General features: G+C 50.2%; 1 protein-coding gene across 32 annotated transcripts in view; it reads left to right on the top strand.

Annotated features, from left to right (window-relative positions):
• VSIG4 (V-set and immunoglobulin domain containing 4) overlaps positions 1-16,985 on the top strand; it is a 791,917-nt gene that overhangs the window by 566,712 nt on the left and 208,220 nt on the right. For 27 of the 32 annotated variants that reach the window (XM_073640892.1, XM_073640887.1, XM_073640903.1 and 24 more), the window contains 2 exons: positions 5,400-5,462; positions 5,630-5,677. The exons of 3 other annotated variants lie outside the window; for them this stretch is intronic. In XM_073640892.1, the coding sequence (XP_073496993.1) occupies positions 5,400-5,462; positions 5,630-5,677 (111 nt within the window). The remainder of the gene's footprint in view (positions 1-5,399; positions 5,463-5,629; positions 5,678-16,985) is intronic. 2 more of the 32 variants (XM_073640889.1, XM_073640874.1) reach the window with 1 other exon arrangement.

Raw genomic sequence — 16,985 nt, 5'->3', positions numbered from 1 at the left:
TAGCCTCCCCATGTCCAGGATGAAACCACTCATAGCCTTCCCATGTCCAAGATGAGACCCCTTCATAGCCTCCACATGTCCAGGATGAGACCCACCATAGCCTCCCCATGCCCAGGATGAGACTCCCCATAGCCTCCCCATATCCAGGATGAGACCTCCTCCTCATAGCCTCCCCATTTCCAGGATGAGACCCCTTCATAGCCTCCCCATGTCCAGGATGAGACTCCTTCATAGCCTCTCCATGTCCAGGATCAGACCCCCCATAGCCTCCCCATATCCAGGATGAAGCCCCCACCATAGCCTTCCTATGTCCAGGATCAGACCCCCCATAGCCTCCCCATATCCAGGATGAAACCCCCACCATAGCCTTCCTATGTCCAGGATCAGACCCCCCATTGCCCACCCATTTCCAGGATGAGACCCCTTCATAGCCTCCACATGTCCAGGATGAGACCCCGCATAGCCTCCCCATGTCCAGGATGAAACCCCCCCAATAGCCTTCCTATGTCCAGGATCAGACCCCCCATTGCCCACCCATGTCCAGGATGAGACCCCTTCATAGCCTCCCCATGTCCAGGATGAGACTCCCCATAGCCTCCCCATGTCCAGGATGAGACCTCCTCATAGCCTCCCCATTTCCAGGATGAGACCCCTTCATAGTCTCCCCATGTCCAGGATGAGACTCCCATAGCCTCTCTATGTTCAGGATAAGACCCCCCATAGCCTCCCCATGCCCAGGATGACCCCCCCCCATAGCCTTCCTATGTCCAGGATCAGACCCCCCATTGCCTACCCATGTCCAGGATGAGACCCCCATAGCATCCCCATGTCCAGGATAAGATTCCCATAGCCTCCCCATGTCCAGCATTAGACCTCCACAACCTCCCCATGAACAGCATTAGACCCTATAGCCTCCCCATGTCCAGCATTAGACCCCCATAGCCTGCCCATGTCCACCATTAGACCCCCATAGCCTCCCCATGTCCAGCATTAGACCCCCATAGCCTCCTCATGTCCAGAATGACACTCCTATAACCTCCCCATGTCCAGCATTAGACCCCCATAGCCTCCTCATGTCCAGAATGACACTCCTATAACCTCCCCATGTCCAGGATGAGAGCCCCATAGCCTCCCCATGTCCAAGATGAAACCCATCATAGCCTCCACATGTCCAGGATGAGACCCACATAGCCTCCTCATGTCCAGGATAAGACGCCCATAGCCTCCCCATGTCCAGCATTAGACCCCTACAACCTTCCCATGTCCAGCATGAGACCCCCATAGCCTCCCCACGTCCAGCATTAGACCCCTACAACCTCCCCATGTCCAGCATTAGACCCCCATAGCCTCCCCATGTCCAGCATTAGACCCCCATAGCCTCCTTATGTCTAGGATGAGACCCCCATAACCTCCCCATGTCCAGGATGAGACCCCCATAGCCTCCCATACAAAAAAAAAAGAACACACTATATTCACCTTGGTCCTGTTCCCAGGGCGCTCTGTCTGTGCCTCTGCTCCTGTCTCTGGTGCGCTGACTCTGCAATACACAGCTGACGCAATGAAATGACGTCATTGCACCAGCTGTTTCACACGCTAATTGGTGGAGGAAGAGGCTGGAGGCCCCTCCTCCACCAATGCAGTCAGCGCGGATGGAGACAGCGGGCGGAGACAGTGGGCGGGCGTGGGATAGCGCGGTGCGGAGTTAAGTATTTAAATAAAATGGCAACAGAGTCAGTGCGTGCACATACCCTGCTATCTGGCACCATTTTGTTGAAGACACTGCAAATTTGTCTTCAACAAAATGTCGCCAGAGATAGCGCTATGCGCACACGCACAGGCGCTGACTCCGGCGCCTCACTCCTCTATTCTTACCCTCCGGTACCCTCAGCTCCTGATCCCCCTCTACACTTGTGGACCCCTGCTTACAATATTTATTAATTTACTAATGGTGGAAAGGGTTAAAATGTCACATATATTATTTGTGTATCCAGTGATAAACTTGGGTGCCAAGGGCCCACCAGTAACCAACTCCAGGGCCCCACTTTTTGGCTACATGCAAATGTGATATTATCCTCAATCACAGATTTATTTATGTTGGAATATGTTTAATACAACAACTCCATTCCTGTGTATGTACCGTAAATGTTCTATTGCTAGGTTTGTGTATTGTCTATAAAGTAAAAAAAAAAAAAAAACTCCCAGAGGCTCACACACAGAAAAGACCATGTGACTGTGTGCAGTTTCCTGTGTCTGTGCATGAGAGGAGAAGCAGCCTGCTGATGCTGCACAGAGACACTTAAGATATGTATATTCCTGATTCCACAAAGCCTATCATATCTGTACCTGTTTATAGCTGATTAAAGCTTTGTTCTGTTGTCAACACGCTTTGAGAGTGTCCTGAATGATCCGCTGCCAACAATTTAACAATGAACTGGGCTGATTGTTAAATTAATAAGATGCCGCCATGTGTCTGTACTAGAGATGAGCGGTGTTCGACTCGAACTGTTCGCCAATCTCAAATTCGAGCTGTTTTGGGCGGTATTCGAGCCGTTCGACGAACCCGAACGATTTGCAAAAAATTCGGCTGTTCGAGGTTATGTTCGATAACTGTTCATGCACCAAAAGCGTAACTGGATTTTTTCACAATAATACTGTTAATCAATGTTAATACACAGTTTCAGTGTAGAGTGGGCGGGGGGAGGGGCAGGGGATGGATCTCTGCAGAAATAATGCCGATCTCCATTTTTTTTTCCCCCGCATTTACAGTGGGGAGGTGCAATCTGTCAGCCTATCAGCAGCCTACACACGGTGCTTTTTTTTCCACACAAGCAAGGGCATGTGTCAATGGCTGTGTATGTCACATGTCCTTGCCCTATAAGACCCAGCCATTTTCCCCGTCGCCACCATTTTCTCACTGCTGCAGCTGAGTGTTAGACAGCACTGCTGCTGCTGTGGGCGCTATACAGTATAACTGTGCGAATTGCGAGCGAATTTGCAGTTAAATAGAGAGACAGGTTTAAGGAGTAGGGACTAGTTCTAATTGCAGCCCTTTTGAGGGTTAGGTTACAGCAGTTCACTTTTTCCAGGCAGGTCTGTGCCAGTGCTGTGCAAGTGTTTTTTACAGCATTTGGCTAAATGTAGCTAAGCCAATCCTTTTGAGCCTGTAGCAGTGTCTGTTAGTCATTGGAGTAGCCTATCTGTGTTGCAAGCTACACCACCTGTGTATCTAATACCAATTTTTTACTGCATCTAAGCCAGCCAATCCTTTTGGGCCTGTAGCAGTATCTGGTAGTCAGCGGAGTAGCCCATCTGAAGCAAGCTACACCACCTGTGTATCTAATAACAATTTTTTACTGCAACTAGCCCAGTAAATCCTTTTGGGCATAGTAGCAGTGTCTGGTAGTCAGTGGAGTAGCCCATCTGAACCAAGGTACACCACCTGTGTATCTAATAACAATTTTTTACTGCATCTAGCCCAGTAAATCCTTTTTGGCCTGTAGCAGTGTCTGGTAGTCAGTGGAGTAGCCCACCTGAACCAAGCTACACCGCCTGTGTATCTAATAACAATTTTTTACTGCATCTAGCCCAGTAAATCCTTTTGGGCATAGTAGCAGTGTCTGCTATTCAGTGGAGTAGCCAAGCTGTTAAGCAAGCTACATCACCTGTGGTTTGAACACTTAATTTTTTCAAAGGAAACGCTTCGGGCCCCCGGGACACTCAGTGAAGAGCATCGGGGAGGCGCCCCAAGGCAAGGGGGCTGGGACTGGCGGTAGCACGACTTGAGGCGGACCGCCAAACTCCATCCTTATAAAAGCTTTTTAACTGCAGCAGCTTTAGTGGACGCTACTGGAGCTGGAATTACCGTGGCTGCTGGCACCAGACTTGCCCTCCAATAGATCCTTGTAAAAGGATTTAAAGTGTACTCATTCAAATTACAGAGCTTAGACCTGCCTCCACCGCGGGGGGGTCTCGACCCACCAGTGGACAGGCACCAGTATTGTGAGAGGGGGGCTGGCCGTCAGGGTCCACCGCGGCTCTGGCACAAACCCGGCGACACGGAGGTCGCACGGGCAGGAACGGCCTGGCCGTGTCGGCTTCGCACTCCAGCGTAGTCCCTCTGCCCGCTCGCGCCCGTAACCTCAAAGGGATGCGCAAGCGGCTTTTCTTCCCAGTGCTGTTCCCCGCCCAGCAGGAACGTGGGGGAGCTCAGGTCGGCCTTCCACCTTACTCCCTTACCTCCCTCGCCCTCTTTCTTTCTCCATCTAACCCCTCGGCTCTGTGGTGTCCGCTCTCCCTCCAGCTCTCTCCTTCTCACAGGTGGACTACCGCATGTATTCACACTGTGGCGAATCTTTTGGGCCCAGGCATAAGAAGTCGTCGAGGTAAGGGATAATATGTGCCCCCTTAGAAACGTCCATGATGACCCATTCGAGGAAGCAACTAACCGCCTCAAATAGTGAGCAGGATCTGGAGCACCCCATGGGCAAACAGCGATCTATATAGTATGCTCCTTCCCAGAAGCAGCCCAATAGGCGGACACTATTCGGAGGTACAGGTAGTAAGTAACAGTCTGTTTTGGCCATTAGGGTGCCCCTTCCCAACTTCTTGACCCGCCTGATAGCCTTGTCAAAGGATGTACAGTATATACTACTGTGCTTGGTTCCGCGTCGATGTTGTTGTTTACTGACCTGCCCCTTGGATATAACAAATGGTGGATTAGTCCGAATGTATTGGGTTCTGTTTTTGGCACGACTCCCAACGGGGATACCACAACGTCTTATAAGGAAAGTGTTCTGAATGGAACTGCCATTCTACCTAAAGATATTTCTTTTTTTAATTTTCTTGTCACGACGTCTGGGTGTTGGTAGGCTGATTTTAGATTTTTACTCCAGCCTTTCTTGATTTTAGAAGGGCATGACATGCCTATATCTGTGTCTCCTCCTCCTTTTACTCCTCCACCTCTTTTCTTTTCGCATGACTATATGTACTTGTCACTTTTCCATGTGTTAGTTGTGTCTTCTGAGCAGTTTGTCAGATTTTGGACACCTTTGAAGGTGTTTTCTATGTGTTTCTATGTGTTTTTGTTTGCCTGCCACTGGTTTTAACGGTGTTCGACGGTGTTCGACCAACAGTTCGACGAACAGTTCGACGAACAGTTCGGCAAACATACAGGTGTTCAACGAACCGAACCGAACCCGAACACTACGGGGATGGCTCAACACTAGTCTGTACATAGTGATTCACGTATATTGTGCCAAGTACTGCTCATATAAGAGGGTGGTGGCCCACCGGAGGATTCTCCTGCTCTCCTGTGGGCCAGTCCGAGCCTGTGTGTATCTCTTGGTTCTAGAAACAATATTACTTATGTGATAATCTCTATTCGTCTGTTATCATTTTAGCAACACCAAGCACCATTTTTACTAAGAAAAAGGATGCTACCATTCTACCTGAAGTCACAACAAGTGAGTGATAAAATGTTTTATCCGTCACTTAGTGTTAAACTGTTTGTCACCTACTCTCTTCTGCACTATTGTCTTGTGTGCACCATTGGTCTTGCCAAGCAGTTCAGTTCCGCTTCCCAAATACTTGTTTTGCATCAATCTCCAACCTCCTCTTCCTTGATTGACAGCTCTGACATTACATGGACTAAAAGAAGGAGGATATATATGGAAAACAGGTAGGTTGGAAGGTTCACTGAATTGCGTGCAACCACCAGGTCTGGCAACTCCCTCAGCTTTGTAGGAAGTCTCACTGTTTTCATGGTCCCTCACTTAATCACCCTGGTACTCTTATGATTCACCTGGTGTTTGCTCTACCTATTCAGAAATGTACTAGTAATTTTGAATAGTGCCACCCTATATATTTTGTCTTGTTTTAAGCATAATTCATAGTAATTTCTTAAAAAGAGTATGTCACAAAACTCTCTACTCATAATGGCTGTTAGGTGTCGGGTGTTTTCTGGATCCAAAATGGGTTCAAAATCATCAGTGGATTCTGTGGTCTCCCATTCCAGTCCAGCTGGGGCAAATGCTGCTCAGCATTGTTGTCGGTCCCAATGCCTAGCTGGTGCATGAGATGTACAAGCTGTCGCTTTGGTCTTTGTTCCTAGCAACATGAAGGATAGGTTGCGCAGGGAAACAGGGCTGCTACAGCCTAAGTCCAGGATTCACTGCACTGAGCATGCCCGTGTTATGGTGGACCGTGATTGGTGGTTTGGGAGTCAGCTGATCCGGTGACCTGGCACCGCCTGATTGGTCGCAGGTGACGTCACCAATAATGCGATGGTGGGCAGGGCTTAATCTTTAAATAGCCCTCCCACAAACATGGCGGTACTCTCTGATCATTGAGCTGTGATGGTGTTATTGTGTGGACTCTTGGTCGTTTGGGCTCCACGTGTGCTATTGCTGTTATAGCTTCTGACAGGCAGGTTTAGCGGGAGATAGGCAGCCTTAGATGGAGGGAGGCAGGTAGCTTCGTCTGACAGTCTGGCTCCGACAAGGGGGTCACTATACACCCCGAGCAGACTGCAGACTCCGTATTCCCGGCACCGCCTGTTAGCCACGTGGAGAGATACTCCACAGTCCGGTAGCACGCCGGCTGGGAGCACGTATACGCCGGCGTGAATCACACATGCATCCTAGCACCTGCTGCGTAGTCCATGTGCAGTAAACAGGACTACGGATACATTATATATCGCACATCTCTCGTGCAGTTAACGGAGATAGTGTGAATCGATATTCCCGCTCCGGTGTGCAGTAACACGGAAGGGATTGTTATTTCAGTTGGTTGTTTTACCTTCTTACCCGGAAGGTGTTTGGCCGTAGTCCTCCAGGCTGCATCGCGGACCCCGGGTTCGGTTGCTTTCCATTATTAATAAAGTTGTTTGCAACCGTCCCCTTAACAATAGCTATAGCCAAACATTGGGTATATTACAGGTTGATTAGTCTGCAAGCCCCTAACCTTTACAACCCAGAAAATGCACTGATTTTGCCAGCCCTACATTTGAGTGCAGTCTTCCTTGTCATGTGCCCCCTGGGGCCATGGAGTACTCGGTGTCCAGCCGGTCGGTTCTTTTAGGATAGTCATGGTGGAGTGACCCAGTCCGTGGCCCCGGGCTGTCATTAACAGAAGGGAATAATGTTTTGGGGATAAAGTTTTGTGACGCCACCCGTGGTATGCGGCTATAGGTGGCCGCCGCTGCTATTCAGGCCCTTTGGTGACGCAGCAGAGATGGTTCAGCTCTCCAAGGGTAGAGCTAGGCCCCAGGGCAGTTAAAGAGGTAGCTTTGTTGATACCGCAGCCTCCGGTTTGCTAGCTGAGTCTTGCAGTCCTCCACTAGTCTGGGGCCGGTCCCCTACTGCGACCTGCAGTGGACTCCGCAATTCCCCTTGGATCCCTTCTCTGTCTCTGGAGCCCTTCTCTGACTCCCTCGCTCGTCTCGTTCTCTCTCCTACTGGGCCCCTCTGACTGGGCCCTGTCTGTCTGGCCCTACTCCTCAATGGTCCTCACTCACTGGGCCCATCTGACTGGGCCCTGTCTTTGTCTGGACCCTACTCCTCAATGGTCCTCATTCACTGGGCCCTTCTAGATGTTTCTACCTGTCTTTTTATACTGTCTGTCACGTCACTAACTGTCACTTTACATGGTCCCCTCTACCTTCAGTCCTTCCTTGTGTGCTCCCCTAAACTACTTCCTCCACCCACCTCCTCTACCTAGTTCCCTCCTCCAGACCGGGACAGGGACTGTGCTCTCCCTCAGGAGCAATCTCGCCCTTCCCTACTGGAGTGATGTGGTGTTGGATGTGGGTGTGTGAGTCCCGGATAGTGCTCCCTCCTTACCAGAGAGTGGGGTACCACACCTCTGGCTGAGATGCAGTACCTCTGTGGCGACTGGACCCGCAGGGGCGCCACACTGGCTAGATGAGGTGGAGAGTCCGCTATAAAAGGCTTTGCCAGGTAAACTCAAAATTGATTGCAGTGTGCATTTCCTGCCACAATTTTTCAGCAATATTGGATAGTAGGGGTGATATTGTATGTGGGCTGCAAAGGGGTTTTATGCCAGAGATGATTTTTAATTCCAGCCTCTAACAGCAGTTTATCCTTTACACAGGGGTGGCCAATTAATTTTTTCGAGGAGCCGAATGAGAGACACGACCGTTGAGGAAGGCCGTTGAAATTAATTCTGCTCAATATTAACTTTAACATATTAGTATTATTTTATATTAATATAGATTTGATTGCTTTTTGATGAGCAAATCAAAACCATATAATTTACTGATTTTTATACAGTTTATAAAAAGCTCCTGTTATTTAACCCTTGTAATTTGATCAACAGCTTTCCTAAAAACAGTATGATGTCCCCCACAGTGTCCGCACATAGTATGATGTCCCTACAGTCCCCCCAACACAGTATGATTGCCACCATAGAGCCGCACACCTTATGAGCCCGCAAAGAGTATGATACCACACACAGAATAATGACACACACAGTATGATCCATAAAAGCTCTCTATACACAGAATGATGACCCTCACATTATCATCTCCAATGACACCCTAAAGCATTATGATGGCCACTAGAGCCCCCAAACAATATGATACCACATACCTCTACACACAGTATGATGGTCCCCTTGGTCCTCCACACAGTATGATCACCAACAATCCTAAAATGTAAAATGATGACCTCCACAGCCCCCTAACACAGAAAGAACCCCCCCCCACATTATGATCCCTCACAGCTCCCCAGTACGAAATGATGATCCCCACAGTTTAATCTTCCATACACTCCAACACATGATGACCACCACAGCCCACCACACCCCCATGCACAGTATAATGGTCCTCTACACAGTATGATCCCCAAAGCCCTCAAATACAGAATTATAACACCCACAGTAGGACTCCACACAGCCCCCCAACACAGTATGATAGCCCCCACATCATTTCATACAATTTACATACAATTCATACAATTCATAGTGAAGCCATTCTCCTATGTTCAATAAGAGGGTGAGAGTAACATATATCCTATATTTTCAAAATACACTTTTTATCAAAAAGGACCTCTTGCCACTTTAGTTTTATTCACTTTACAGGTTAAACTGGATACTGCATGATAAAGTGGCCTCTCCATTGCAGAGATATTGGCTAATTTCTCCTTCAACAAATAGGGTGTTAACAGAGATTCTTCTCTTGGGGCATTTACTTTTTCACCTCAATGACGTTACCTATTCAGAATAAGGAAACCGAAATACTTTACCTTAACTCTCTCTTGCTTTTTATTAAACAAAATACATAACAATTTACACAATTAAAGTGACATATGGTTAGAAGGACTACTAAAACAATCTAGATAATGTGCAAAAAAATATGGATCTAGGGGAAATACAAAACGCGCGTCAGGGAGTCTATCAGATTCTGTGCAATACAAACCACTATGGGTAAGCACTTTTAAACAAACTTTTAAGGTTACTAGAAGTTTAATTATGTTATTTGACATTGGGGTGACAATATGAGATTATTGTGGTTGGTATGATATCTTATTTTGATCTAATTAAAGGTGACTATGGTTGTGATGAATGATTATGTGGATCAAAAGTAACTAACTTCACCTTAATTGTATGAGGGTGACCACATGATATTTGATCATATAAATTTGTTGACCAGCATGTCAGCGTGGAGGAGGCTTTTAAATATATACCTACTATATTAACTATGTACAATTATAACCTAAATGGCTGATTAGCTTCACCATGTAATACTTACTTGGAATTTCCTCTAGATCCATATTTTTTGCACATTATCTGGATTGTTTTGGTCATCCTTTTATCCATATATCATTTTAATTGTGTAAATTGTTTTGTATTTTGTTTACTAAAAAGCAAGACAGATTTAAAGTAAAGTACTCTGGTTTCTTTCTTAGGCCACAGCCCCACTATCAGTATTTGGTCAGTATTCGGTCAGTATTTTTTCCCAGGAGTGGGAGACAAAACCAGGAGTGGGTGATAAATGCAGAACTGGTGACTTGTTTCTATTAGGCTATGTGCCCACAATGCAGAAATGCTCAGGATTTTTTCCTGAGCGTATCTGCATCTCCCTGGCAGAAAAAAACACATGCAGATTGTACATGTGACGCGCCCCCTGGGCCGTGGGGTACCCGGAGCCGGGCCGGTAGATGCTGGGGGTTGTAGTCACTGTGGCGGTGACCCGATCCGTGACCCAGGGCGGTCAATCCAAGGGTAATTTATGTATAGGTTTATAATGTCCGACTACGCCACCTGTGGAGTGCGGCTAATGAGGCCGCCGCTGCCGAACAGTCCTCTGAAGCTGGTGGTTTGGCAGCAAGGGTATTATTGCTCCCCACAGGAGGAGTGTAGCTTCAGGACAGTGTGGGTGGATGATGGTGGTTGTAGTGCAGGGAGTCAGTAATGAACACAGAGTCCGTGTGATGCAGTCCCAAGATCTTTACTCACAGTTGTTGCAGTTCTGGTTACAGGGACCCATGTAACGGCCCTCGTCGTTCTGTGCTCACTCAGTGAGGGGTTCAGCCGACCCCAAGGTAACTCCGGAGTATTTATCAGGACCCCCTTCTGTGTGTCCTTTCTCCGGCCTTCTCCCTGCACCTCACACTCAGTGACACTTCTATCCGGTACCCTCGGGCCTTGGCGGGCGACGTGTGTTCCGTCCCCTGGGTCCTATGTGGCTACCTTCTTAGTGGGACTGCTGTGGACTTTTAGCTTACGGTACATAAAGTGCTGAAGCCTCCGGTTTCTAGTTGAGCCTTGCTGTTTCTCCGCTAGTTGAGGGACCGGTTCCCCTTATCTGGCCTCACCCCTCTACCTCCTGGTAGCAGCGGGCGTACGGGTGGCCTTCTGCACGGCCTGTACCCCTAGGGTCCCTTCGGTTCCTGGAGCCTTCCTGCTCCCACTCCTCTCTTCTCTCCTCCAGTCCTGGGCCTCATAGGCTAAGCCCGCCTCTGGAGCAGAGCTCATACAGAGCCTCTGCTCCTGTCACTTCTCCTCCTCTGACTGAACACTCCCTTGACCTAAGAAGTTGTCCCTATTTTATACTGCTGCTACTCAAGTGCTCCCAGGATCTACTTCCTGCACCCCATCCACTACATGGTTCCCCCTCTCTAGGTGGTTCCACCCACTCCAGCCAGGGATCAGGGACTGTGCTCTCCCATAGGAGCAATCTCGCCCTGTCCCCTGGAAATGTGGTGTAGTGAATGCTGGTATTAGGATCCTGAGCCATACTCCTTCCTTACCTGAGAGTGAGGTACCACACCTCTGGATGAGATGCAATACCTCTGTGGCGACCGAACCATCAGGGGCGCCACACACCCCACTGGTAAAACACAGCACGTCCCCGGGCTGGAACAGAGTAAAAACAATTTTAAAGACATGCAAAAACTTTTAGGATGCATCCGCATATAAGAGCACAAACTACATTCCTTCCCTTTATGGGAGGTACACTTCTTTTTACGTTACTGGTTACGTTTCTTTATCAAAACATTATGAGACCTTTTAAAGAACATTTCTCTTTACACTTATAAAAACATTATAAGACTTTTTCACATATACAAACACTTCTTTTGCATATAAAACATTTTCTCATTTAAACATTCTATCAGGTCACAGCATAATCTGCAACCAGGTGTTCATTTCTTTAGTAAAGTGCAAACTGGTAAACACGAACATGAGGGACCCGTCCAAAACCCTCAACGTAGGCCCTGGGGCGGCTGAAGGGCATAGATGATCCAGGTGTTGGACCACGTCTTCGGCCACCTCCAACGGGTTTTTGTTCAGTGGTCTTGGTTATAAAAAAAATATAAAACCAATAGGGGGCACCTCAAGAGGTGCAACTATTAACAGGAAATTCCTGCTCGCAGTCCTCAGCCGGTCAGTCTTTGGACCCTTTCCGGGTAACTAAGTAGACGGGTTAAATGTTCACACTAACTTTAACTTGCAGTGTCCATTCTGCACGGGTACGGGTGACTACTTGCAGTCTTTAATAGGAGTGCTCCCTCTGGGGAGGCTCTTGACCACAATAAGCTGACCCAGCCGGGTCTTCAGCTTCGCAGAGGTAGAAGTCGCTTTCTTCCTCCACCTTGTGGACATTGAGGGCATACCAGCCCCTTACTCCTTGGTGACGGGTGTAAGTCATTGTGTCTCCGGGGTATAGGTCCCGATCAGGGTGACCCGCTTTTAGGTGAGACTCCACGTCCCTCCTGTTAACAAACAAGTCATCGTCTGTGTGCGGGTCCCGGATGAACCCCATCAGGTCCTCCCCAGAGTGATCCCACTCAAACTGGGCCTCGTCTTCCGGCAACTGGGAGACGGCGGCGGGCTGCGGAGTGGGTAGGAGCGAGGGCCGCTGGTCCTCCACCTCTGCGGACCAGTCCCACCGGCGACGTCTGTACACTCACTTGGCTGGCGGGGGAGTTGGTTCCTGCAGGGGACCCAGAAGCTGGCTGGCTGTGCCGGTGACCGGAGGTAGCGGTGTCTGGGCCTGCGGGGCGTGCAGGGCGAGCACGCCCGGGACTTGTGGGCCTTGCAGCGGGGTCAGGAGCGGGCTGGTGTTGGTAGCGCCCGGGGTCAGCGGCTCCACCAGGGGGCCCAGGAGCAGGTCGATGCTGGCAGCACCCAGGGCTGTAGGGCTTGGCTGGGGGCCTTGCTGCGGGGTCAGGAGCAGGCCGCAGCTGGTGGCGCCTGGGGTCAGCGGCTCCACCAGGGGGCCCAGGAGCAGGTCGACGCTGGCAGCGCCCGGGGCTGGAGGTCTTGGCTGTGGGCCTAGGAGCGGGTCGCCGCTGGTGGAGCCCGGGGCTGGAGGGCTTGGTTGTGGGCCTTGCTGCAGGGTCAGGAGCGGGCTGGTGTTGGTAGCGCCCAGGGTCAGCGGCTCCACCAGAGGGCCTAGGAGCAGGTCGACGCTGGCAGCGCCCGGGACAGGGAAACTCCTCCTACCTGCTCCCGCGGCCGCTACTGTGTCACGTGTCGCCTCCTGGCGCTGGTCGGGATTTGCCAAGGCTGGGGCATCGCCGGTGCTTGGTAGCGTCGTCGGCTGCCGGTTCGCCATCCGCTGTTCCATCTCCTGTCTCCACCCGGTGATGGCGTCTCGCTGGGCCCTCTCCATCCTCCGGCCCAGGTCTTCCATCCCAGAGCAGAGGAACTCCGAGTCCTCCTGGGGCAGCTTAGCCACTAGCTCCTCCAGGGTGTAGGGTGCTGCGGCCTGCAGCAGGCCGCTGACGGGGGCTCTGGTGCTGCCGTCCTCCATCTTCCCTACCGAGTGCGGTCTGTCTAGACTGATCCAGACTACGCCCTGTCTCCCCGTTTTCTTCTCTCCTCTCCCCTTTTGGGGGCGGTCCCAGGACAGTTTGTTGCGGTCCCATGGCAATCTGCTGTCGGTTACTTTCAGGGTTAGCCCCCCCACCTTGATGGACACACTTGCATACATGACCACTGCTGTTTGGGGCGGGCTCCGCTTCTGGCACCATTTTGGGACCTGGCCCACGATGGGAGGTGGCTTATTGTCGTCTTTTAGCATGCACATAATGGCGCCCGTTCTTCTGGGGAGGGTAATTTATGTATAGGTTTATAATGTCCGACTACGCCACCTATGGAGTGCGGCTAATGAGGCCGCCGCTGCCGAACAGTCCACTGAAGCTGGTGGTTTGGCAGCAAGGGTATTATTGCTCCCCACAGGAGGAGTGTAGCTTCAGGGCAGTGTGGGTGGATGATGGTGGTTGTAGTGCAGGGAGTCAGTAATGAACACAGAGTCCGTGTGATGCAGTCCCAAGATCTTTACTCACAGCTGTTGCAGTTCTGGTTACAGGGACCCATGTAACGGCCCTCGTCGTTCTGTGCTCACTCAGTGAGGGGTTCAGCCGACCCCCAGGTAACTCTGGAGTATTTATCAGGACCCCCTTCTGTGTGTCCTTTCTCCGGCCTTCTCCCTGCACCTCACACTCAGTGACACTTCTATCCGGTACACTCGGGCCTTGGCGGGCGACGTGTGTTCCGTCCCCTGGGTCCTATGTGGCTACCTTCTTAGTGGGACTGGTGTGGACTTTTGGCTTACGGTACATAAAGTGCTGCAGCCTCCGGTTTCTAGTTGAGCCTTGCTGTTTCTCCGCTAGTTGAGGGACCAGTTCCCCTTATCTGGCCTCACCCCTCTACCTCCTGGTAGCAGCGGGCGTACGGGTGGCCTTCTGCACGGCCCGTACCTCTAGGGTCCCTTCGGTTCCTGGAGCCTTCCTGCTCCCACTCCTCTCTTCTCTCCTCCAGTCCTGGGCCTCACAGGCTAGGCCCGCCTCTGGAGCAGAGCTTATACAGAGCCTCTGCTCCTGTCACTTCTCCTCCTCTGACTGAACATTCCCTTGACCTAAGATGGTGTCCCTATTTTATACTGCTCCTACTCAAGTGCTCCCAGGATCTACTTCCTCCACCCTATCCACTACATGGTTCCCCCTCTCTAGGTGGTTCCCCCCACTCCAGCCAGGGATCAGGGACTGTGCTCTCCCATAGGAGCAATCTCGCCCTGTCCCCCGGAAATGTGGTGCAATGAATGCTGGTATTAGGATCCTGAGCCATACTCCTTCCTTACCTGAGAGTGAGATACCACACCTCTGGATGAGATGCAATACCTCTGTGGCGACTGAACCCTCAGGGGCGCCACACATGCATTTTTCCTGCCAGGGACATGCGGATGTGAAGTGTTCTTTACATGCATTTCCACATGCGGGTTGTCAAGCACTTTCCAAGCGATTTTACCATCACTTGGAAAGTGCTTGTCAACTTGGTTACACTATATAAATCCATGCAAAAGGCATGGATTTATATACTGTGACCTAAAGAATGGTAAAAAAATAAAAAATAAATCTATACTTACCTTCTGATGGCCCCCGCAGTCTTGCTTCACTCCGTCCTGGCTTGCCGGCAGCTCACGGTACACTACACTGAAGGACCTGCCGTCACATGACTATGACGTCAGTGCAGGTCCTTCAGTCCACCGTGAGCTGCCGGCAAGCGAAGACAAGCGCACTGCGGGCCATCAGAAGGTAAGTATAATATTTATTTTTTATTCTATTATTTTTTTTACAGGTACTATGGTACCCGGGTCCGGAGGAAAGTCTCCTGTCCTCCACACCCGGGTACCATCCGCACATTGGAACGCATGGAATGCGCATCTACATATACAGTGATGCGGAATCCATGTGATCCAATGCAAGTCAATGGCGGCGAAAATGCAGAGCTTCCGCAAAATAATTGGTAGTGCTGCGTTTTTCTCCGCAATGATAATCCGCAGCGGAGATTTCCGCAGCATGTGCACAGCACATGCGGATTATCATTGGGGAACATGGCAGGCCTTATACCATGCGTTTTTTAAGTGTTTCTTCAGCGTTTTTGCCGCTGCGGAAATGCTTAAAAAACGCATCGTGGGCACACAGCCTTATACCTTTTCTCTGATTGTTCCTCACCTGGTTTTGGCTGCCACTCCTGAGAAAAAATACTGACCAAATACTGATAGTGGGGCTGTGGCACCCTGCTGTTCACAGGTACCACAAGAGTCAAAAGGGTGCATGGAGGGACTTCTCCACAAGAGCCCTTATTACATGCAGACACCTCCACCCTTCCACCTCATACCACCAGAGGGAGCCCTGTTAGGCATATACATATGGAGGGTGGAGTCAGGCAGTTCAGTTGAGTCTGAGGAGTGCGTGCTGGCGCTTAGACCAGTGAAGAAGCAGCACGTCGGCTGCTGAATTGAGGGCCCCGAGCGTGGCCGGAGGCAGTAAGGAGAGGAGAGAGGAGTTGAGGGGGCAGAGGAGCATCGTAGGCTCACCCCAAGACACAAACCGGACACCGGGTCCGCGCCTACAGGGTCCTCTATACCCAGTAGGGACTACCGGCTTACCAGGAGGCTTCCAGACCCCTGGTCATCCTGAAGCTACCAGCAATAACCGGACTAGGAACCATGAAGGCCCCGGCGTCCAGGGATAGTGGTTGCCAAAGAAAGGTCCTACTACCAAGCGGTCAGGTGAGAGAGCAACACAATACAGAAACTAGGCCAAGTTTCAGGCTGGCTAGAAGCTTAGAGAGAGGGAGACACGGATCAGGATGCCTTATACCCGCTCACTGGGGAGAAGTCCTGAAGTGCACCCTTCCTAGCAAGTACCCTGGACCATACCTGCCGTTACACCAGTAAAGGTACTGAAGCGAATCCCCTGTGTGAGTGTCCGTCATTCCCCCTGACCTGGCCATCTCTCACCTGCATCCCTTCCATCAACTCTGCTCCGGGGGTCGGCTCCGCCTGTGGGGAGCAGAAACATCCCAGCTGCCATTTCATCACCCCCGGAGGTCTGCAGCAGCGCCGGTAACCATTACCGGAAACCACAGGTGGCGTCACGAAACAAAGTTTACACTAAAGAACCCCTTTTTCAAGAGAGACCCCAGAGTACGGGCCCGGGAGCCGACTGCCGTGACATCCTAAACAAGGTAAAAGGCCCGGGTACTGAGTCCCCTATATCCCCCTGGGTGACACAGGGCCGTGGCCTTAGTGATATAATTGTTTGGAGTTTACTAGCAGTAATTATGTAACTTTCATTTGAAAGATAAATTAATGGGGGAACATGTGTTTTGATTAAATCTATTCTCCCAGCTGACCTGATGTATATTATTCCTGACAGTGTTTACTAACCATAGTAAAATATTAAGATTTGAGAGTCCTCAGTGGTTGATACCTTTTAATGGCTAACTGAAAAGATGGTAACAAACGACAACTTTCGAGACTACTCAGGTGTCTTCATCAGACATAAAATAACACAAAATATGAAGAGTTATTATTACTAATAACTCATAATGACTAATAAGTGATTATTGCTAATCATAAGAAGGCAGAGTCAAACAGGGGGGGAAAGCAGACGACCATAGAGAGCCGGCTTGTTCACTGTGAATTGGTAAGACTGATATGTGTAACCTGATCACAC

This window comes from Phyllobates terribilis, unplaced genomic scaffold, assembly GCF_046119375.1.
Source record: "Phyllobates terribilis strain yellow unplaced genomic scaffold, ASM4611937v1 Scaffold_7__3_contigs__length_470593459, whole genome shotgun sequence".
NCBI classification, from domain to species: domain Eukaryota; kingdom Metazoa; phylum Chordata; class Amphibia; order Anura; family Dendrobatidae; genus Phyllobates; species Phyllobates terribilis.
Note: the sequence above shows the minus strand (reverse complement) of the source record. Positions and strands in the feature narration are given on the sequence as shown.